Raw genomic sequence first — 24066 nt, forward strand, 5'->3', positions numbered from 1 at the left:
TGATTTTACACAAACCATATTTACAGGACTAGACTGTTTAATCATAGGCCTTTTTTCACATGCAAAGAGTAAAATGCGGAAAAGCTATGATTCTAGTGCATGAAGATGTGGGGCATAGCAGTGGGCAGACAAGAGGAAGGAGCATGTAATCTGTGATTATCATCTGCATTTCTGGAGAATTCCAAGAAATAATGAATAAATATCACTTATCAGAATTCCTTAGAACTAGCAAGGTTTTTTTTGAAAACAACAACTATTCTGCAACCTGTTATTACATTGCACAATTGTAATGAAAGATAAAGTACAGATCATCCCCTTTGTCCTTTATCACTTGTGGACATCAAACTATATGATGAGTTATTTGAACCTGAAAGTTTCGTAATAAGATCTTCATGTCCTACTTCACGTAGGTGGGCCCAGTTGCATCAGGCCTTGTGCAGGAGTTCATACAACTCGTAGTTTATCTGCAAGTCATGGCAGTGGGCTGAGGAAAAAAATAAACCCTTCAAGGTCAAGTTACAATTCTTTCCACTTTCCTTAGTTGTTTTTGCAGAATTTTAAAAGAAAGCATTTTGAACCATAAAATTTAAGAATATTCTCTCTCATTTTTAAAAATTTAATAAATTATATATTCTTGCCATAAAATGGTGAGCTCCTAATTGGGATAAGTAGCTTACCAGGCTGTGTATTGAAACATATTTGGATTCTACCTTGCCTCCTTTTTTCCGCATTAGCCTAGAAATTGCTGACTGCGATGTTAGTGTAAAATTGTGTAACAAGCTTGTTTGACACTTCTCCATCTGTCTGATTTTAATGAAGAAATTAACTCTTTCAGAATAGATGAAAAAAATGTCTCACAAGTACATCAATAATATTTGTACACTGAAATTGCAAACAATATTTCTAGGCTAATCTAAGCATAGTGGAAAGTGGCTTGGTTGGTCACTGAGGTTGAGCGCAGAAGCATCTTGTTTCAGCACTCAGCCTTGTAAACGGTAAGATTTAAGAATTTTGGGGATGGTTTTTATCCTTGCCCCTTCAAAGATCAAGATGGACATGGTTCTTGTGGAACCATATCATGCATTATTCTTTTAAAGCAAAAATGAAGATACTTTGTTTGACATGTCGAGATTCTGATGCTTAAATAAAAGTGCCAATGTCCAGTCTCTTCTTTTCTTCCACTATCAAATTTTTTTAAAATCTTCAAAATTTAACACTCAATAGTTGGATCTTTTATATGGAAGTTTTAGAAATTTTGTACAATACTGTCATTTTATCCCATGAATATTGATATTTGATATGCAATTGATATGTCACAGTAAGTGATGGGTATAACGGGTTACTTTTGGATTGTCTTTGTTAGAAGGCATCTGGCTGATATACATGTAATTTAATGTTTTATGGAAGAGGGAAGCGAGACTGGAATTTGGATGTCAACTAAATGTTTTATAGTTGGTGCCTCTTCTATTTGAGTTAATCAAACTGATTTTAAAAGGAATAACTTGTCAAACTTTTATTTCAGTTTTACTTTAGTTTTAGCTAGGATGCTATTTTGTATTTGCTGCCATAATTGATTTGCTCATTTTATTTTTAAAAATTGTCCTTTTTTACAGGATTTCAGAAAAGGAATGAACTTGTACTTGACAAAGTTTCAAAATAAAAATGCTGCAACAGGTAATTCAACTTAATTAGAATTGAATAAATTATTTGTGGTAGTTATTCCAGCAGTGGGAATTGTCAGAGTCTTGTCAATTTTTTTTAATTAAAAGCAAATTATCTAGTTATTCCTCTGTTTGCAGGACCTGACTGAACAAGTTAATAAAACCATACAGTAAACACTAAATGGTCATAAATGCTTTAGACTAAGACTCAGGTTGTTTTTGTAACTGGGGTAAGTCTTTGTAAAAAGTTGTCTATTCTGATATCAATGGGAAGGGTCTGTTTCCATGCTGTACATCTCTATGACTCTAACTGTTTAAGTGTAGCCATATCGTGCTGGTCTTAAAATCCAGCTGGTTGATGGTTTTTTAGCATAATCTGAATAGTGGAGTGCTTTCTTAATCTTTGACACCAGCCTATTTCTTTATGCACTGAGATTTCTGTCTACAGTGAAACAAATGAAATTGTTCTAGAATGCAGGTTCATTATAACTGACATTATTGGAGAGCTGAGTGAAAATTACAAAGTAAGGTCATAGTTGTAAATGATCATTCTCTGTACTTTTAAAATTGCAACATTTAGTTTATCACTGAAAGGGAACTGTGTTCTTAAAGTTGTTTGTCTTACACTTATCAGGGCAGATGCGGCAATGCTACATTTTTGAAGTGTAGCACAGTGGAATCTGGCTCTGAAACATGAAAAGTTAGCAAGCAGGTGCAAAAAGGAGTTGAGGCAAAACAGAATTTTGGCCTTTATAATTAAGAGCGTTGGGGTGGACTTTGGAGAAATCTTGTTACAACATTGAGGGCACTGGTGAGGGCACACCTGAGAAAATGTGTGCAGCTTTGGTCTGCATATTTAAGAAAGGATATACTGGTAATGAAGGCCAAAGTGAAAAAGATTCAGTCAGCTGAATGAAGGTGTTGAGTTACTGCGAACAGCTAAAAACCCTGGTGTTCAGAAGAATTATGTGTCATCTGATTAAAACCTGCCGAATTCTGAAGGGCTTGGTAGGGTAGGTGTTCAAAATATTTTCACTAGTTTGGGAATTTTTAACTAGGGTGTTGTTACAGAATAAGGGGACACCCTATTTGCAGTGCAGCCTCACAGTGCCAAGGACCCGGGTTTAATTCCAGCCTCTGGTAACTATCTGTGTGGAGTTTGCACATTCTTCCTGTGTCTGCATAGGTTTCCTCTGGGTGCTCCAATTTCCTCCCACAGTCCAAAAATGTGCAAGTTGGGTAGATTAGTCATGCTAAATTGCCTCTAGTGTCTAGAGATGTGCAGTCTAGGTGGGTTATCCATAATAAGTGCAGGGTTACAGAGATAGGATAAAGGGGTGGTCGAGGTGTGATGCTCTTTGGAGGGTCGGTGTGGACTAAATGGACCAAAGGGACTGTTTCCACACTAGGAATTCTATCTGATGATAAAACTGCGATGTGAAGAATTCCTTAACATAGAGACAAAGAATGTCTGGAATTCTTTATCCCAGAGAGTTGGGGTGGCTATATCACAAACTATTTCAAGAGGGGATAGAAGTTTGAAGTATCGAGGAGTTGATGGCTAAGAGCTCACACAAAAGATTTGAGGCCTGAGGCAGTTCACTTCTTATAGAATAGTGGGGGGGCAGGTGTTAAATGGCCTACTCCTCTTTCTTATGCTCTTATTTCAAAGGGATCAACAATTTAAGATTCAGTCCAGCTTGCAGTTTAGCTCACTTGTAATTGCTGGACGCTACCTGTTATTATATACAGTCATCTGAATTCTGCAAGCAGAAATTTGTCTAGATATTGTTCCTTTCTGGAATTAAACTAAAATAGATTGTGGGAGGATGGAATATTGAAGGTTGAGGTACTTTTGATTTTTTGGTTTAATTTTTTTTTCTCTCAGAGGACCTGTGGAACTGTTTGGAACAAGCTAGTGGAAAGCCTATTAATGCTGTGATGAGTTCATGGACAAAACAAATGGGGTTTCCGCTCATTTATGTTGAAGAAAAACAGGTGTGTTGCTCATCCAGTCATAATGTTATGATCCTAAACAATGTTTGTTCTGAGCAAGTCAGATTCCAAAATGGAATCTGGCTTCATAGATTTTCTTTTAATTTAAAGTGGCAGTCATTTACTGACACATCACACAAAGCTGTCGATTTTAATTTGAGCAATAAAATGTATTACATAAAATAAATAAAAAACCAAGCCAAGCTCTCAATACATTTTTAAAATGAAAAATTTTAAATACTCTCTCTGTCTTTCTCGCTCTCTCTCTCTTCCCCCCCGCCAATCTCTCTTTCTCTCGCGGCGCTCTCTCTCTGTGACTTTGCTGCTGCTTCTCCATCCCATTTCTGAGAGCTGTGAAGCCTTTTCCTTTGACGACTGTCACAACTGAAAGCCAAGACATTCTCAGCCTATTGAAAAATATTCAGGGTTCCAACCAAACACTCCTGGTCTGGAAATTTCACAAACTGCTTTTTCACTGAGTAACTTATTTCCTTAACTGCCTTGACCATTCTAGGTGAAACTGTACTTCCATCTAACTTTAGTCAGGCCCTTTCAAAACAAAACTTTTCAACTAGATTAGATTCCCAACAGTGTGGAAACAGGCCCTTCAACCCAACAAGTCCACACCGACCCTCCGAAGAGTAACCCACCCAGTCCCATTTCCCTCTGACTAATGCACCTAGCACTATGGGCAATTTATCATGGCCAATTCACCTGACCTGCACATCTTTGGACTGTGGGGAAAAAACTGGAGCACCTGGAGGAAACCCACGCAGACACGGGGAGAATCTGTAGACTCCACACAAACAGTTGCCCAAGGCCAGAATCGAACATGGGACCCTGGTGCGGTGAGGCAGCAGTGCTAACCACTGAGCCACCATGCTGCCTTCGATACTTCAAAATTCTATCTCCTCTTGAAATAGTTTGTGATACAACCACCACAACTCTCTGGGATAAAGAATTCCAGACATCCACTAGTCTCTATGAGAAGACATTCCTCACAATTCAGTTAAATCAAAAACTTATGCCCATAAATTCTGCTGAGCTAATGACTTGTTATTTTCCATCTGCGGCTGTAAATCCAAATAGTATAAATAAACGTCCATTAACACGCCAAGAACCACGTACTGGTTTAGAAGCATCATTCTGGATTGTTAATTTTTAAACCACTTCATAAAAATAGACCAACATCATACACCACTGAGTTAAAATCCAAACTCTGGAGAAAAAAGTTTTAATATCTGAACATGTACATGGCAGAGTTGAAATAGGCTCAGCGAATCATAAAACATTTGCAGCACAGAAAGAAGTCAGTCACCCTGTCCTAGTTGTGGTTGTTAAACAGAAGTTCAAACAGAAATATTTTACACCCATTTCAATTAATTGAGCTCCTACAATGGCTCGTGTGTTTTCTCTCTCGTGCGCGCGCTCTCGTTTTTTCTCTCTCTCTCTCTTTCTCTCTCGCGCGCTTGCTTGCATTGCTCCGTCTGTGTCTCTTTTGCTGCTCCTTCCCCCCTCTGCTTTTCCCCCCTCCCCCCTCTGCTCTTCCCCCCTCCCCCCTCTGCTCTTCCCCCCCTCCCCCCTCTGCTCTTCCCCCCCTCCCCCCTCTGCTCTTCCCCCCCTCCCCCCTCTGCTCTTCCCCCCCTCCCCCCTCTGCTCTTCCCCCCCTCCCCCCTCTGCTCTTCCCCCCCTCCCCCCTCTGCTCTTCCCCCTCCCCCCTCTGCTCTTCCCCCTCCCCCCTCTGCTCTTCCCCCTCCCCCCTCTGCTCTTCCCCCTCCCCCCTCTGCTCTTCCCCCCTCCCCCCTCTGCTCTTCCCCCCTCCCCCCTCTGCTCTTCCCCCTCCCCCCTCTGCTCTTCCACCCTCCCCCTCTGCTCTCCCCCCTCCCCCCTCTGCTCTCCCCCCCCCTCTGCTCTTCCCCCCTCCCCCCTCTGCTCTTCCCCCCTCCCCCCTCTGCTCTTCCCCCTCCCCCCTCTGCTCTTCCCCCTCCCCCCTCTGCTCTTCCCCCTCCCCCCTCTGCTCTTCCCCCCTCCCCCCTCTGCTCTTCCCCCCTCCCCCCTCTGCTCTTCCCCCTCCCCCCTCTGCTCTTCCCCCCTCCCCCCTCTGCTCTTCCCCCCTCCCCCCTCTGCTCTTCCCCCCTCCCCCCACTGCTCTTCCCCCCCCCCACTGCTCTTCCCCCCCCACTGCTCTTCCCCCCCCACTGCTCTTCCCCCCCCACTGCTCTTCCCCCCCCACTGCTCTTCCCTCCCCCACTGCTCTTCCCTTCCCCACTGCTCTTCCCTTCTTTCTTGTCACTCCTCCCTCTCTCGCTTCTCCTCGTTATCTCCCTCTCTCTTGCTGTTCCTCTTTCTCGAGCTGCACCTTCTCTCTCTCGCTGCTGCTCCTCTCTGTCGCTGTTGCTCGCTCTCTTGCATGCGCTCTCGCGTGCTTGCTCTCTCTCTCACGCACTCTCTCTCTCGCACGCGCTTTCATTGCTACTTTTCTCTCTACTTTTCATTGCTCCTTCTGTCTCTTTTGCTGCTCCTTCTCCCCCCCCCGACTGCTCTTCCCTTCTTTCTTGCCACTCCTGCCTCTCTCGCTTCTCCTTTCTATCTCCCCCTCTCTTGCTGTTCCTCTTTCTCGAGCTGCACCTTCTCTCTCGCTTCTCCTCCCCCTCTCACTCACTGCTCCTCCTCTCTCTCTGTTGCTCCATCTCTCGCATGCTCGCTCTCTCTGGCGCGCGCGCGCTCTCTCTCTGTCTCTGGCGCGCGCTCTCTCACGCTCTCTCTTCAAAATATGATGTATCTATTAACATTACTTTAATAATGCAGTGCTGTTGTACAATAAAGTAACCTTTGAAAGGAAACTTTGAGCTTTATGCTCTCAGCTCCCCTCTGTGTAAGTGCCAATTCGTTTTATAGCAATTGAAATATATTTGGCATTGCATGCCATGCTCAAAATATTTTATAGCTCTTCCATGTCCAAGTACCATTTAAATATACTTTTTAATTGTCAGTTGCAACCTTTTAAATACAGAAACCTTTTGAGAATAAAGCCATCAGGCTTAATATTAATTTCACGTCCAAGACATATGCTGTTTTCAGATACTACAGTGGTCTATGTTTTTCAGCAAGGGGACAACCGAATATTGAAGATTTCCCAGAAGAAATTCTGCGCCAGTGGACCATTTACTGGTAAGTGCAAATTAAATAACTGATGCTATATTGTATTTATTTATAATTTAGCCCCGAGAGTACTGCATAATATCTATAAACCTTTAGAATATGATCTTTCCTCATCATGAAGCTTCTATAAAGATGATGATTGTTGAGTGTGAATGAATATTGCAAAACGGATTTAATTATCTTAATGCAATCCTTGAAGGTTGCATTTGCAAAATTGCTTTTATAATGTCTAAAGCAGATACTACTTTAAAGTAAAATAGTTTAGTTTAACATTTTTGTAATTATACGCTTAAAATCTTGGAGCATCGCCTCAGCATCTAGAAATCTGAGCAGGGGAGAACATGTACCAACTTCTAATCCTTCCACCCAAAAAAAGCCACTCTCCTGCTACCATGCCCCATGGAGTTCTTTAATGCCTATTTCTTATGTTCTCCCGAAAGCAAATGATTCAGCATCACAATTAGCAACTGCATTTTCACAGGTTTATATTTCTCACACACAGCTATCCTTGTGATGTTGAAGTGAGGTTTTAAGTTTCACGAGATTTTCATATTGAATTATAGTTTTCTGCCAAATCCTCACTGAAGACTCAGAACAACAACAACATTTTCAGTCAATGTGCCACCTAGATTACCTTTCCTGTAAAGATATTATTTACAAAGCATCTTCCAAAAATTCGAATTTTTTATAATTCTCTGTTCTTGGAATGTTTCTTAATGAGTGTTGTAATATATCTCAATGTTAAAACACTGACAGGGTTACAAACCTGAGTTTTTATCTAAGCTTTTGGGAAAATGTGCTTGTCACAGGAGGCATGGAGGCTGTTTGGAAGGCATCAATTAATGGGAAACATTATACAAAATTGGGAGAGGCCCCAGTAAATGGGAAACTGGGAAGGAGCCCAATAATTGAGTCAAGTTATTAGGTAGTCGATGAATATTGGAGGATGCCAGTAGATGGGGAATTGAAAGAGAACCACAGTAAATAGATGATTAGGGGACAACAGAAGTTGGATGATTTGGCCAATAGATGGGCTATTTTTTCCAATAAAAGAAAGGCAGATTACTTGGATCCATAAAACTCTGAAGGACACCGGTGAGGTGTAGAGGAAATATTTCCACCTGTGGGTGAAGGGGAGGAATTAGTTCAATAAGAATTCTGAAGGATTTTTTTTACCTTCAAAATAGTGATCAAGTAAAACACACTGCCACATGAAATGGTTGGAACAGCTGACCAAGTGCTTAGTCAGCAGGTGGGTTTTTTAAAGGTTAGTCTGAAGAACAAGTGAGATAACAGTTTAGCAAGGAAGCTTCAGCATCAGGTACCCAAACTGATGAAGGCCAAGAGTAAAGGAGCTCAGGAATGTGCTAGTTGCCAAGAGTTGGAAGAATACTTTGGTCTCAAATGCCTGGAGGAGCTCACAGATACTGATAGAGGAGAGGCCGTGGATATTAAACATGAGAATAAGAATTTATATATTCAGTCTAAGCACCAGGAGCCATTGTGGGATTGGTAAATAGGTCTTGGTATGATTTGGAATACAGACAGCAAACTTCAGATGAGTTCAAGTTTATGAAAGGTGGGCAACGATTAGAAGGGAAATCGGACTAGTCGAACCTGGAGTCAGCAAAAACGTAAAGGATTTTGGTGGGGAGTATTAGCAGTTGAGAGGCATTGGATACTCAGTTCAAAATCAAGTAGGTCATCTACATTGTGAATAATCTGGTTCAGATCAAGCAATAGTTGGTGAGACTATTGCAATTAGTGATTTAGGAGAGGAGTTAATGGCCAAAGGGAAGGCTTCAGTCTCTCCAACATTAAATTGAAGGAAACTTTCAGGGCTGGATGTTGCATAAGCAGTCTTGACAATACCAAGGCAGTAAAGGGATCAGCAGAGATTGCGGTTAAGTAAAGTTGGGTGCCATTGGCATCCGTGTGGAAAATTATGTTTCAGGTGATATGCTGAGGGTTGCATTTAAATAAAAAGTAGAAAATGGGATCAAGGATGGGGGCTTCCAGTGCAAGATTGGGAAGAGAAACCAGTTTAAGAAATAAAAATTAAATTGTAGGAAAAACTCAGCAAGTCTGGCAATATCTGTGGAGAGAAAGCAGAGTTAATGTTTCAGTTCCAGTGACCCTTTAGAGATTCTTTGAGTATGTAAAGACAGTAGGAGTATAAACAAATAAAATGTCTCATCCAGCTCGACCACAGGGGAAACACCTTGGAGGAATTTGTAGGATCACCCATACCTCATTACTGGTCTGTGCTAAATTAGATGATCTCGACTGAAATACTCAGGCTACTGCAATTGAACATTCTATTCTTGAGTAAGGAAGGGGAGCAAGAAATATTTCCATCTGTAACCACTGTATTATTAGATGTGGATGAACACTGTGCCTCTGCTTTGATTCTTCATGTGGTCAGATTCTCTGCTGGCTATTAATGCTTAAATTGTGGATGATCAAGCCTGTGGGGTGAGGAGCTAGTTGGCAACCAAAACTTGTGAATAATCTTGTAACACGATTCAGTTTCCAGGAAAATCAGAAAATTGGGAGGGGATGAAATGAATGCAACTAGTTATTATTTGTTATATTTATCAGTAAGATTTTTTTTAAATTGCCAAGTATCAGAAAATAAACATTTCACCAGGTTTCACTCATGTAGGTGAATTATTTTGGCTGTGAACTGATTTAAATGGTAAACAGTCACCTTTGAACATTTTACTTCAGAGATAAGTCAATCTGTGCAAAACCATTTTACTATACGTAATCATTTGTTTAACTTGCAGTCAGACAAACGATCAATTTTTAAAAAAATGATGGTACTGGCATCACAACAGCACAGGTCAGGGATTGATGAAGACTGTGTGCCTCATATGCCTCTGTCTTTTAAATATTTGGCAGTGACCAAAAGCTCTAAACTGTTATGAGTTGACTGTTGTGGTGGCACAGTCCAAGATGAATCCTATGAAGGATTTTTCCAAAAAAAAAGTATTGTTCTTAATTCAAAATGATTAGTGGCACAGCTGGTTTTTCTTTATGAATCAGAATTTGATTGTAATTTGAAGTCCTCCTCTAGTTAGTTAAGTATTGTAGCAGATTGAATCAGTTTTTTGGAGCAACATTCCTTTGTGCTGTTCTCCTGTCCTTCAAAATTTAAGACTTTTCAAAAGATGCTGGGAATCTGCAGCAATCCAACCATACAGGCAACTGCTCCCAGTCTCTTCTCTCTTTTTTTTGTTTCCTTCTTTGAGAAAGATATGTTTTAGAAGAAAGATGAACCATTCATGATAGAGGAGGTTAAAGATAATAATTTGGAAGAGAAGGGGTACAGTATTATAAAGATTAATTAAAGGCTAAACAATTCATAAAATTCTTGGAAAAAATGTGACTTTAAAAGAGGAAGGAAATAAATTGAGTTAAGTAGCAAGAAATAACAGCTTTGCCAGGTGTACAAGAATGAAGTGAGTATCAAAAGTTAATTGTGATGCCTTAGGACATTGGACTGGGGAATTATTAATGGAATATTAAGAGATTACAGAGACTTGGACCAAGTGCCTCAAACTCATTTGTTTCACAAAAAGAGGTATCCATGTAAATGGAACTAATGAGGAAATTCTCTTGAAGTTCTGTACCTCAGAGTTGTGGAAGCTGAATCATGATAGGCAGATTCTTCAGATAGTCCGAACTGCAGGCACTCAAAGGTTATGGGGAACAGGCAGCAAAATGGAGTTGTCGTCAGGATCAGATCAGCCATGATCTTAAGTGTCAGAGCAGGCTAAAGGGGTGAAATGGCCTACTCCGCCTTTCTGTTTTGTTCTAATGTGTGAAAGAGCTCGTCGCTCCCAAAATCTTTCCAGTGGGTAACCTGTTGTGGATATTGAGCACTTAGCTATATTATTTCAAATTCACATGCAGGCAATTTACTTTTATGTGAAACAGTTAAATTAGCCACTTCACAGCATGTAAAATTTCTAAGTCATTGTTATCATTCTTGAAACCATAACCATTCAAAAGTCCTATCTAGCTGAAATCTCAATTTTCTTATTCCTTCACATATTTCATTGGTATACGTTTATTAACCTTTCTGGTGGCTTTGTCATAACTAATAGAATAGGCATTATCCTTTCTCCTTTGTTATAGCTGGATTGAGTCATAGAGTTGGCGGGGGAATTAAGAGCCCCCTTTTTAGGGGCTCACCTTATTGATGACATCATTGAGTAAGTCATCCTGGCTTTTAAAAACTAATGATTCAGTTCAAATAGACCAAATTAATACCATGGAAGAACTATTGAACTGAATTTGGAGAGCGGGGAGTGTAGAAAGCCTGTAAAAAGGGAGTAAAATGATTGGTTGAAATTTAATTTTTTAATGTCTACAGTTGTTGATGACATTTTGGTCTTTTTGAAAATGCTGAAAGGATCAGTAGCATGTTTATCATTCAATTATACTCATCTGTCACAAACTGGAGAGTGGAGCCCAAAAAGATTAGTTTTAAATCCATATCTATTTTATTTCATTTATGTCTTCCTCTTCCGACTGATGCTGGAGTAGAGCTCTCGGGGGCACAAGCGGTGACAAGGACTACACTTGAGTACTCCTCATTTGAGTTTGGTTCCACAAAGAACTTAATGGCCTGATACATATGTGCAAGTATTCTATTGGATGGTGATCAAGATTTTAAATGCTTTACTCAATTTTCCCCATCCCACTTCCCTGGGACTGCAAGATCAAATCCTAGCACACCTTTTAGCGACCCTGCTGCATTGTAAAATTCATCTGAGCCATTGATCAAATTTAGATTTTCTGGGAAGGAAGGAGGAGTCCTGTGCCACAGCAGTCAGTGCACCTAGCCTCAAAGCTGTCTGGGAACTTTGTTTTATTTCTTATAAATGACATGCATTCTGTGCCTGCGTCTGTCCATGGAGGGAAAATGGAGTCAGTCTTCACAGGGCTCTACTACTTAAATCCATACATGTATAAGTACACCTCTCCTATGTTTCCCAGGTAGTGACTGTCCTCACTGGATGGTCCCTATTAGTATCTGCACCAGTGAAGATGTAAGCTGTGATAGTATGAAGGTGTTACTGGACCAGCCAGAGACGACTATCACTGTGAAGAATGTGAAAGCGCACCAATGGATAAAGGTAGGTCACCGGAGAGCTTCACAAGTAGATTAGGCTATGTATTCTTTCTATCTTTCAGTTAAATAGACTTTTGATCTACCTTTTAGGGTCCAGACAAAATGGTGAGCAGGCAGTCTACTCTGAGGCCTCATCCAGCATTGCTCGTTAATTAGTTTTAAGGTACATGAGAAAAACTAAATAATTAACTTAACACCCTGCTTCCAAACTGTTGAGGTTCAGCTTCCACTATTGTCTTTATTTGAAGGGATTCTGATTTGGTGCAGAATTCTTTGTCAGTAGTTCTTTGGTGCAGTGCTTTGGAATCCCAGTGTGCTGCTCTTTGGAGTTCGTAAATCCAATTGTCAGGAAACTGTCAGTTTGATCTTAATCATTTGTTGGTTTGGGAAATGTACTGACTGGAGAGCTGGCATAACTGTAGATAAGCAGCACTGAACAAAAGAAATTCCTTTCAAAAAGAGGAACTTCCAGCAATTTAGGGTTTTACTACTTCTATTTTTTTTTAAAAGACAAAATATAAAATTATACCAACTGGGTTTCAGATTCTGGCCTCTTGAGTTGAGATTTCATCTCCATTTGTTTTTTTTTCCTGATAGAAATCACTATGCATGTTTGGAATTTGTCCAACAGTGTGTCAGCCCTACATCTACAATTCTTCTTGTCGATTGTTCTTTAATGTCCTCTGCTGTAGAAGAGTTGAGAAAGAAGTAAAAACACATATTAAAAGTTGTAGAAATCTTTTTTAAAACTTTAGCAAATGCTGGATATGGCAAGCAAGGCAGTCAACATCTGTGAAGTAAAAAGGTTGGGTGAAATTTTCAGTTGTGTTTTAATCGTTTTCTCTTTACAGACAGTGACATGATGGGTATGTCCAGTACTTTTTACTCTTAATCACAGTGTGAAAGTATTTTAAGTCCCCTGCACCACAAGGTTCTATTGTTGATAGAGCCACTTAAGGAGCTGTGTGTGCAGAGACTACCTGGCTCTTACAAGGCACAGCACAGGTACATAGAACATAGAAGGATACAGCGCAGTACAGGCCCTTCGGCCCTCGATGTTGCGCCGACCGAGTCCTACCTAACCTATACTAGCCCAATAACTTCCAAATGCCTATCCAATGCCCGCTTAAATGAACATAAATGAACAGGTAGAAAGGTTATTTGTTTATTCTCAATCTTTCTCTTGTGGAATCTCTTAAAATTTAATCACCATTTAAATGGCTGATTGTAGACTCCATCTTCTTGGATGTCAACTACAAGTCGTACAAATTCTTGGCAAGAAAGACATACATCCCTTTAGATTTTGAAAGATTAGGTGAACATAATGAATAAGAAACTATGCTGCCAGAGGAATAATTTGACAGTCTTAAATTGGACATTGAGTATAGACGATACACAGTATATGATCGTAAACTTCCCAAGTATTGCTTATTTTAGAATGTAATTACCCTTCGCATTTTGTCAATTATTGTATTTGCATTCTTCTTTCAGCTTTGTAGTTTGCTTCTTTCGCTACATCTTAAATTCATCCTACAAAATTATAAAGCCTGTTAATTCAGAATATAAATCTTGGCCTTTCCAACCATTCATGTGCCTCTCTTTGGACATCTGCATCCACCTCTTTCTGTGTGCGCCTATTTATGTCTTTCTTTCTATGTTGCTGTGACACCCTTCCTCTCTTGAACCTTGACTCTCTTGTATACTCTTCTCCCTTTCTTCCCTCCCCTTCCCCTCATCCCGTTCTTCCCTTCCTCTCCCACCTTCCCTGCCTCCACATCCTCTGATCCTGTTCGTTCACACTCATGTATTTGCTCTCTCTCAGACCCTTTGCTCACTTCCTTTTCCAATCTGCATGTCCCCTTTATGTAATTTTTCTCCCCTTTTTTTTATTATATTGGTTTGTTGTCTTTTGCCTCTCCCTGTCATCATATTTTACTCCTCCACTCCTTGTCTGTTTCTGTCTTTTTGTCTCAGTTGTACTCATTCTTCATCTATTGCATCTGAGATCACAATGCTCAAGTCGTTAGAAACAGTAAATAAGTAGGTGGTGCTCTATCCTCTAAACTTTGCCAACTCTCCAGCTACGGCCAAATGGACTTTCAAAAATATATTGTATAGCTTAAGAACAAAGAGAACAAAGAAAATCTACAGCCCACGTACAGGTCCTTCAGCCCTCCAAGCCTGAGCCAATCCAAATATACTGTCTAAACCTGTCAGTCAATTCCTAAGCATTTGTATCCTTTGCTCCCCACCTACTCGTGCATCTGTCCAGACGCATCTTAAATAAATCTACGATGCCTGTCTCTACCACCTCTGCTGGCAACGCGTTCCAAACGCCCACCACCCTCTGTGTGAAGTACTTGTCGTGTGTTCCCCCCCTTAAACTTTTCACCCCTCACCTTGAAAGCATGACCTCTCATTATTGAATCCTTCACCCTGGGGAAAAAGCTTGTCTCTATCCACCCTGTCTATGCCCTTCATGATTTTGTAAAACTCAATCAGGTCCCCCCTCAATCTTTTTTTGTTCTAGTGAAAATAAACCTAACCTACTCGACCTCTCTTCATAGCTAGCACCTTCCATACCAGTCAACATTCTCATAAACCTTCTCTGCACCCTCTCCAAAGCGTCCACATCCTTTTGGTAATGTGGCGATCAGAACTGTGGACAGTATTCTAAATGCGGCCAAACCAATGTCGGTACAATTTTAACATCTGCTCAGTGCATATCCAAAGTCCTTTTTTTTTATATAAATGTATGTCAAGCTAGTTTGCTTCATGAGTTTGTTGACAGCCATAATATGTTATTTATTTGGATGAAATTTGGTGAAATGTCAAATAGGCTTACTAATGTTGTCCTTCAATAGAAGGAGTGCATTTGGGATTTTAGGTATTAGTTGGGATCTTAATTTTCTGGTAAAATTAAACTACTTTATTTTTAAGCAGGGTTGTCATTAACTGATTTATCTTGGGATCAGAAACTGATCTGTTGCGATATGTAATAATTTGGTTATAGATAATGGAGAGATACAAGTTTAAAAACCACATGTATGAAGAGATCATTGGTCTTAACTTTAGCTTTAAACATATTATGAGATCGCCTATCTTCCCAGTTCTGTTGGTGAAAATCTGGCAACAGTCTAAAATCCCATTTTTATGGTGCGCTGATCTATTTTTTAAAAAAAAGAGCAGCAAACAGTTACGTTTATAGTTCTGAGCTGATTTGTGTGTGCACATGAGGGTTGCACCCAAATGTACAAATCCTTTCAAACCAAAATCTTCTGTTGGCTATCCAGTATTCCTATCAGAGGTGCTCAGATCCAGCTGATTAATCTGGCTTTGAGCATTGGCTCCTTCAAGCTCATGGCCTTACTTATACTTGAGAATTAAATGCCTAACTTTGTTGTAACTTGCTTTGCCTTCATCAAGCTAGCTATAATCTAGCACAATACTTTACTCCTTGTTTGTATTATTCAGTGCTGCACTTCAATTTATGGCTGTTGTTACTCAAATAATGTATATTCGACACAATTACAAAATCTGACAAATCTAGAATAATCATTTATAAAATGTACAAGGAATTTCACATACAAGAGGCGTAATATATACGATTGAGGTGTTCATGATCCCCACATATTCTCCTCAGAGCTATTGAGGGGAAAAACTGAAGTAGGGCCAGGAGACATGATTTGCATTGCATGGTCTCCAAAACAGTTGTTGCACAACTTCATATTTACAGATGAATCTGAATATTTTGTAGCCCAACCAATGCATAAATCCATCCATTAGTTGTTGATAATCAACTAAACATAATAGTCTATTAATGTGTGTGTATAAACTGAGACAGTGAAGAGAACGGTTAATTAAAAGGGATAACTACTTCCATAGTTCTGATCTTGATGGCTAGCTCATCTATAAATCTGGTCATTCCCAAACTTCTGTTCAATGAGTGGGGATACAACTATTGCAGAACTCATACTGCCGTTGTAACAGATTCTTCTAAAGATTTTGAAACCAGTCATTCGGGTCAGGTTCCCTTCTCTATTCGCATTGGAATTAAATTGAGTTTTAAAAAAGGGTTTTTTCCTCCCGCCTCTGCCCAAGGGTCTCATTCCTCTCTTTTACTGGGATTTGAGTAGTCATCTTGGTACAGCTGAACGTTAATGGATGCGCACCTACTTAAAGCTTATGTCATTTAAATCTATAAGTTTGAAACTAGAGTAATCTGGTGTGATCTATATATATGAAGTCTACTTGAGTAATGTTCATTCATTTTCCACAGTTTCCAAACTGAGCAAAGCCTCTTTCCCACAGAGCCATTTGAAGTCAATTGATGGGACTGAGAGCATAAAACATGAGAGGTGGTGCTATTACGTTGACATTTTCAGAACACCTGAAGTAACTTAGCTGTTTTATTTCAGAATTTAGTGATTTGATTCGATTCGATTGATATTATTCAAACGATGCATGCATTCACTAGGTATCACTTATACTGGTCCGGGTAGTTTTATATAAATCTATCTAATGAAGTGCACTGCTGACTCCAGAATGGATGTTCTAAGCAAGTGAATAGATGTACATCAAGATCTCCATATGAGTGTGCATGAATCATGTTTTGTGTTTTTTTTAACTTTAGTTGAACCCAGGAACTGTGGGATTTTGCCGCATTCAGTACAGTCCAACAATGCTCGAGAGTTTACTACCAAGTATCCGGAACCTTACACTCCCTCCTGTAGACCGGCTAGGGCTTCAAAATGACTTGTTTTCACTGGTAAGTGGGAAGTGAGTTGGAAAACAGCCATAGTAGAATATGCTGTTTGTGTTATTGAAAACTTGTGTGATTCTGAGCTACAGGAGATTTGTGAAGCATTTCTTACAGAAGCCCAAAGATATAAATTACTTCAAAATAATCTGTTTTGTGATCAAAATTCACTTCTGAAAAAGTTGAACAATTACAAATTGATTCTGAATATCCATGTGGTTCAGGTTCTTTACACATAGAGAAGAATAGCTGGGGGTAAGTCATAAATTCAAATGAAGTAATTTGAGTAGTCTGAGTGCTCTGTTGTTTGATTGATTCAAGTTTGATTCAATTGTTTGATTCAAGTAATAATTTGATCCTACGTGGCTTTCTGTAGGTTATGTTGTTCAAGTTCAGCTGTTATGTTAATCGTGATGATCTCCCTATGGTTTGAAATTTTCTATGGAAACTGAAGTTGCACCACTTCAATGGGTGGTAGCCTCTGTGATGGTGTTTTGTGTGTCGTGGCCAGTTATCAGGCTTCTGCTCAAGTAGGGGTCAAGAAGCTCATTAGCCTCAGCCCCACCATCCCCAGCAGTGACTACTGTGATCAAGTGTTGTAGCAGGAAGGAGACCAGGGTGTAATTGTGCTGCAGTAGTGCTTATCTGGGGAAGCAATCGTTTCTTAACAGATCACTTCTGGATTTTTCACCTGTCCAGTGGGCGGCCACCCCACCGAGTTTCCCACTGTTGACAATATTCCATGACAGAAATGGGATATAGGGATCCACTCTTGATGTAGCAAGAAATAACATTGCCAGCCTTCCTGCCAACAAGCTGGAAAGATTTGGTTCCATTGCATTGAATAATAATGTCTATAGTGTTAGATTAATAATTGAGCTGCCAGTATTAGGAATTTAGCATGTCATGAAGAAATTTTAACCTATAGTAATAATTTATTCATATAAATAAATAAATGAAGATTCACACTAAATGCCTCCATTTCAAAGTATCAAAACTTAAAGTTTTTAGGCTATTTGTTTACATGATGTAAGACATGAGGTCACTCTAGTCAATATAAAGGAAGCTGAGTGTTTCTCTCAGGTTCCTAAGTTTTCTGTAGAGAATATGCATGTATTTTGTGATTTCTTTAGCATGTTTTAGAAGTTGTAAAATTTAGTTTTCCTTCTCTTGGACAGAAAGCAGAAAAAGACTGCAAGAATTTGCTTACAACTTGTAACGATGCTAAACCTTTTGACATGTCCAGTACAGACAACAGCAAAAAAAGGCAGTTTAATATTTTTTACTTTGAGAGGCAAGCATTTAATCTCCAGATTTTTCTCTCTTGTGATATATTAAGGTTGAAAAAATTAACAACTTATTAATGTATCTACTGGATTATAAATAAGTGTGACATTATTCACTTTTGGTAGAAAAACAAAGACAGAATGTTTTTTTAAATAGCAAGAAGTTGAGAAGTGCAAGTGTCCTAAAGGATCTGGTTATTCTTTTCCATGAGTCACTGAAGGTTAGGCAATTAGAAAGGTAGATATGACACTGGCATTCATTTCAAATAAGTTGTTTGTGGAAGTAAAGTTGGCTTGCTAAAGTTGTGTAGAGTCTTGGCGAGACCTCATCTGGAATTCTATGTACAGTTTTTGTCTACTATCTTAAGGAAGGATATGCTTGCAATAGCAAGAGTGCAAAGGAGGTTCACTAAGTAAATTCCTCAATTGGGCAGATTGTCTTCAGAGCAGAGATTGAGGAAATGGAATCTATTCTCTCGATTTTCGAAGTATGACAGGTGATCTCACTGAAACTTAAAAAAAATTCTTAAAGGGCATGCTGGGGACTATCGATAGGATGCTTTCTATATCTGGTGATTGTAGAATCAGCAAATAAAATCCCCAAGACAAGAGCAGACCACATAAGACTGAGTGAAGAAATTCATAATCATTGGTGAATTTGTTTGAATTCTAAACCCGAAAGCTATGGAAGCTCAGTTATTGCGTGGTCTCCAGGCAGAAATCAATAGGTTTCTGGAAACCAACGTCATTTAAGGATATGGAAATAGTGTAGGAAACGGCATTGAGAGATGATCGGTCATGATCTAGAAATGACAAGGCCACCTTGATATTTTAAATGACTCCTTTTTCCTTTCTGCAAGATGTGATTTTCAAGCAAAATCACATTTTAAATATTTGTAATATTTTCAATCTTAAAAAGTTACACTTCAAGCTTTTTGAACTCGGACAGTCAAGGAATATGGGGATTGGGTAGAAAAAGTAGACTTGAGGTTGTGGTTCAACTATAATCGTAACAAATAGCAGAACAGACTCCAAGTGTCAACTGGCCTACTCATTTCTTAAATTCATATGATTTAGATTAAACCATTCAGTGCTTACGTACTTAAAGCCTACAATAAATATTCAATAACATAATGGATCACAATAACTGGGTCGTTAGACTTGATGTTGAGAATCTAAAAGAAAATGATCCTATCTTGATAAAATATTTGTATTTTATGTTTCCTTTTGGACATCTAAATTAAACATTTAGTCACTGAGTATTATTTCACGCTCCAGCTTTTAAGGCAGGTTCTACTAAAGAACCTTTGGGAGTCCAACTCCACTTTACCAAATTTGGCAGGGAATGCAGGACCTATGATTATAAACTTAAAGAGCCCTGTTCCCAACTTCAGATTGTCTTTTTGTTTTGTTTCCATTGTCCTGCCTGCGTATTTTCAGATATTAATCAGTCTTGTGAGAGGTAGTATTCCTGTCTTCTGTTCTGAACTTATTCCTTTTAGCTGGACTTTTACGCATTTCTTCTTAACATGCAGTTATGGTCTAACTTGTAGTATTGGAGATGAATTTTCTATTTCATTTAATTTATGTCTGTTCAGTGCTGAAAAATGCAAGTTTTACAGACAAATCTTTAGAACAGTGATCTGGCATAGAAATTACCTTTATGGCCCTTCTCTTTAACAATTCAAAAGCTTGAATGTTTCTTGTTCTTTGACCACTGCTGAATGGACTATTCAAGATCCAGCCAAGTTTTTCTAGGTCCTCCCATAATCTCATGATGTTTGCATTACACAGTATCACTGTGATGACCTCAAATTTAATCTGATAATCTAATGGATAATTCTGTTTGATTTGCGAACTGCTACTCTGCAATTACCAAACAGCTGTCAAATCCTTTAACATCTCTACACCCCTGTAATTGTTAATCCAACTGACAGCACAGTGTCATATGCATCCACTGAATGTAACTATCCTACACATTGGATGTGCATAATGTAATGTCAAGTTCGTGGAAAGGGTTGTTTTTCTTCTCTAGTCCAGCTTCTTGGGAATACCTTGTTTTGATGTAAATCTTATTCATTACTTCACACTGGGACATTCATGGTGATGCATTGTTTTCTACCTAAACAATGACCTTCGAAATCACCCAGGAATACATCCGAGGGCTTCATCCGTACTCAGTCACATGGAATCATAGGGTTAGTTTCCAACAGTTCAGTAATGTCACGGTCTACATCACCACAGTCTCTGATCCTGTGTTATCAAACTGCTTATCCAGGTACAGTTGCCTTCAGCTAAATATTGGGATAATTGAATTGATTGCTGGAAGTCGCTACCACAAATTCCATATTTATTGGGGAGGTGTGGTTTTGTTAGTCAAGGACAATATAATGGCTGAAAGAACTTTTGACGAGGACCCGTCTACTGAGGTGGTATGGGCTGAGGTTAGAAACAGGAGAGGAGAGGTCACACTGCTGGGAGATTTTTTTATAGGCCTCCGCAAAGTTCCAGGAATGTAGAGGAGAGCATTGGCAAAATGATTCTGGGCAGGAGTGAAAGGAACAGCGTGGTCATTATAAGGGACTTTAACTTCCCCAACATTGACTGGAAATGTTATAGCTCTGGTTCGTCGGATGGCTCAGTTTTTGTCCAGTGTGTACAGGAGGATTTCCTGACACAGTATGTCGAAGGGCAGACAAGACAGGAGGTCACACTGGATCTGGTACTTGATAATGAACCAGGCCAGGTGTTTGATTTAGTGGTAAGTGAGCACTTTGGAGAGAGTGACCATAATTTGATTGCATTTAGTTTAGTGATGGAAAGGGATAGGTACATGCCACAGGGCAAGAGTTATAGATGGGGGAAGGGGAATTATAATGCGATTAGGCAAGACTTAGGAGGCATAGAATGGGATAGCAAAATGCAGGGGATAGGTACAGTCAAAATATGGAACTGGTTTAAGGAGCAGATATTGCATGTCCTTGATAAGTATGTCCCTGTCAGGCAGGGGGGAAGTGATAAGATAAGGGAACTGTGGTTTACTAAAGAAATTATATCTCTTGTTAACTGGAAGAGGGTGCCTGATGTTACGTTGAGGCCAGATGGTTCAGATGAGGCAATGGAGAGTTACAAATTAGCGAGGAAGGATTTAAAGAGAGTGTTAAGACCAAGGAGGGAGCATGAGGAGTCTTTAGCAGGTAGAATAAAGGGGAAAACCCTAAAGCTTTCAATATAGGTATGTGAAGAATAAAAGGATGACTAGGGAGGAATAGGGCCAGTCAAAGACAGAAATGGGAAGTTGTGTGTAGACCCTGTGGAGATTGGAGAGGTGCTAAACGTAGTGGTCTCTTCTACATTGGGGAGACAGGACGCCTACTTGTGGATTGTTTCGGAGAACATCTCTGGGACACCCGCACCAACCAGCCCCACTGCCTCATGGCTGAACACTTCAACTCCCCCTCCCATTCCATCAAGGACATGCAGCTCCTGAGTCACCTCCATCGCCAAATCTGATCACCCAGCGCCTGGAGGAAAAAATGACTCATTCTACCTTGGGACTCTGCAACCACACGGGATCAGTATGGATTTCAACAGTTTCCTCATTTCCCCCAACCCCCAATTATCCCAGTCCCAAGCCTCCAAGTTGTACCGCCCTCCTGACCCGTCCATCACCTTTCCCATCCATCTTCCCCCCCCCCCCCCCCCCCCCAACCCCCGACCTATCACCTTCTCCCTCACCTTCATCTACCTATCGCAATCTCGGCTACCTTCCCTCCCATTTATCTCTCAGCCCCCCCAGCCCACAAGACTCGTTGTTGATAAAGAGCTTTTGCCCGAAACATCAATTCTCCTGCTCCTCTGATGCTGCCTGACCTGCTCTCCTTTTCCAACACCACACTCTGTTTAAATCTCTGCTTCCCTTGCTACCTGTTGAAAGGGTGAATCTGTTTATTCGTGTTGATTGTGTGGAACAGCCTTCAGGTCTAAAATGGAGAAGTATCTTGTTTTTCAAAGACTTTGGCATACTTGAATCGTGTGATTATTTCACTTATGGAGAAGATGTTTTAAATTGCTATCTTGTGACGAGCATACTGATGAGTTGTTTGAGATAATTGCCAGGTTAACCAAATAGCAACTCTGGCTCATGTCCAAATGAATGTCATAGTGTTCGCAACCTGGATATGAAGCAAATTTTTGTAATGGATACAAAGCATACGGGTACAGTGGAAGACATTAGATAAAATGCTCATAGTTGCCCTGGTGACAAAGCATTATGACTTTCTGCTCTGCCAGAGACAGCTGTTACATTTACTGCCACCCACTGAGTTTGATTTTGCCATGTTAAGGAGGCAAAAGCTGGGGTAAGAGGATAAAACCTATGCTGTCAGAAAAAAAATTGTTTTTGAATTTAAAACAACAATATTGATCAAATTTTAACTAAAGATTTGACACAAAATCTAAACTTACTGAATGATCTTCAGTTCTGAAGTGCTTTGGGATATCCTTCGAATATGAAATGTACAATGTGAATGTTCTGTTGCAGCATGATGGAAAGAACTTGAAATTAAAATGTTGGAGAAACTCAGTAGGTCTTGAACATCTATGGAGCGAGAAGCAGAGTTAATGTCTTGAGTCTCTTGTTTGAGACTCATTACTTGAATTTACTTCAAGTCCAGATTACGAACACTACAACATCCATTTGGAGAATTGCTCCAGAAAGAAGGAAGTTAACTTATTTGAAATTTGTCTTTCAGACACAAATGTGGAATATTTGGCTTATAGTTTGATAGCAAGGCATGCTCAAATGAAGGACAAATACAAATCCTTTATCAAACCTATACGTCTAAGGAAATGACATATGTTTGATCTTGTAACTTGATCTGTATACATGAATGAGTTTTGAGTGTGATAAAATCTTTCTAATTTTGTTGTAAATATTTTCAATGCCATCTTTCCTCAAATAACAGCAAATATTGTAAACTAAATTTCCAAAAGTGATAGTTGGTGCAGCTGTAATATGCGGAGCTCTGACAAGTTCATATTTATACATTAAAAATGGATAAGCCATCATCAAATCACACTCCGTTGGCATGGAATGCATTTAAGCTTTTTGACAGCTTTGGTAAAACTACAAGTGAAATAGTGGATTGGCAATTTTAAACCCTTATTTACTTAATTAACTTTTACGAGGGTAGCTTCACTAAGTAGACATTACATCCTTACTGGGACAATTAGTAGAAGAGGCGATTCATCAGTGCAGGAGGATGGTGACTGTTGGATGTGCAGATTTTGAAATGATAATTCTTTGGCTGGTTTGCATTTCAGACAGAAATTGACTCCAATTCTGAGTCTTTTCAGTGTTTTCTTAATGCATTTTTGGGTAACCCAAATATGTATTTGGATTAAACAAATTTAGTTGCCAATTTGACATTCTCCACAGTTCAAATTAAGGCTGAGATTTGTCAAACTTCGGAAATATCAATTCAGGGTCTGTATGATACTGGCATATCCATTTGGGTTAATGGATCAAAATGTCAGTAATGCTAACGTGGGTTCAAAATTGAGCTGGTATTCGATGTTAAAGTTGTATAATTGTAAGTTGTTGTCATTATACCATCATTGACTATGTAGATGCAAATTCTCTTTAATAAAACCAATTTAAAACTCGTACAGATTTTGCTGAAATTTCATTATTCATTTGTCCTTAACTTGCTAAATCCCAATTGGCACTGTTCACAGTTAACTGACAATATTAGCAGCAAAGCTCTTCATCAGTTACTTCGAGCCAAGCCGCACAATACAAATGGGAATCTGCCAGTAATGGCTGTCGTTTGTGAAATAGCCAATTCTATATAGTTGGATTTTAATTATTACAGAAATGATAACATTTTAACAGGTCTTCATTGACTGTGAAACCTTTTCAGATATTCTGCTATTGCAAAAAGTGCTATGTAAATATATGTTTCTTCTTCAGTTGAGTTCTTGGAAATTTGATTATTCACCCTGCAGTATTTTGCAACAATGTGCTATGTTACAATCAATTGACAGTAGCCAGCTGAT

At 39.5% G+C, this 24066-nt stretch overlaps 1 protein-coding gene across 2 annotated transcripts in view; it reads left to right on the forward strand.

Moving 5' to 3' along the window:
- npepps (aminopeptidase puromycin sensitive) overlaps positions 1-24066 on the forward strand; it is a 209027-nt gene that overhangs the window by 147733 nt on the left and 37228 nt on the right. For both annotated transcript variants that reach the window (XR_009646443.1, XM_060848704.1), the window contains exons 12-16: positions 1614-1674; positions 3550-3659; positions 6764-6827; positions 11826-11965; positions 16595-16729. Coding sequence is in view for 1 of the 2 variants with exons in the window: in XM_060848704.1 (XP_060704687.1) it covers positions 1614-1674; positions 3550-3659; positions 6764-6827; positions 11826-11965; positions 16595-16729 (510 nt within the window). In the remaining variant the exon portion in view is untranslated. The remainder of the gene's footprint in view (positions 1-1613; positions 1675-3549; positions 3660-6763; positions 6828-11825; positions 11966-16594; positions 16730-24066) is intronic.

This window comes from Hemiscyllium ocellatum, chromosome 32 (assembly GCF_020745735.1).
Source record: "Hemiscyllium ocellatum isolate sHemOce1 chromosome 32, sHemOce1.pat.X.cur, whole genome shotgun sequence".
Lineage (NCBI taxonomy): Eukaryota > Metazoa > Chordata > Chondrichthyes > Orectolobiformes > Hemiscylliidae > Hemiscyllium > Hemiscyllium ocellatum.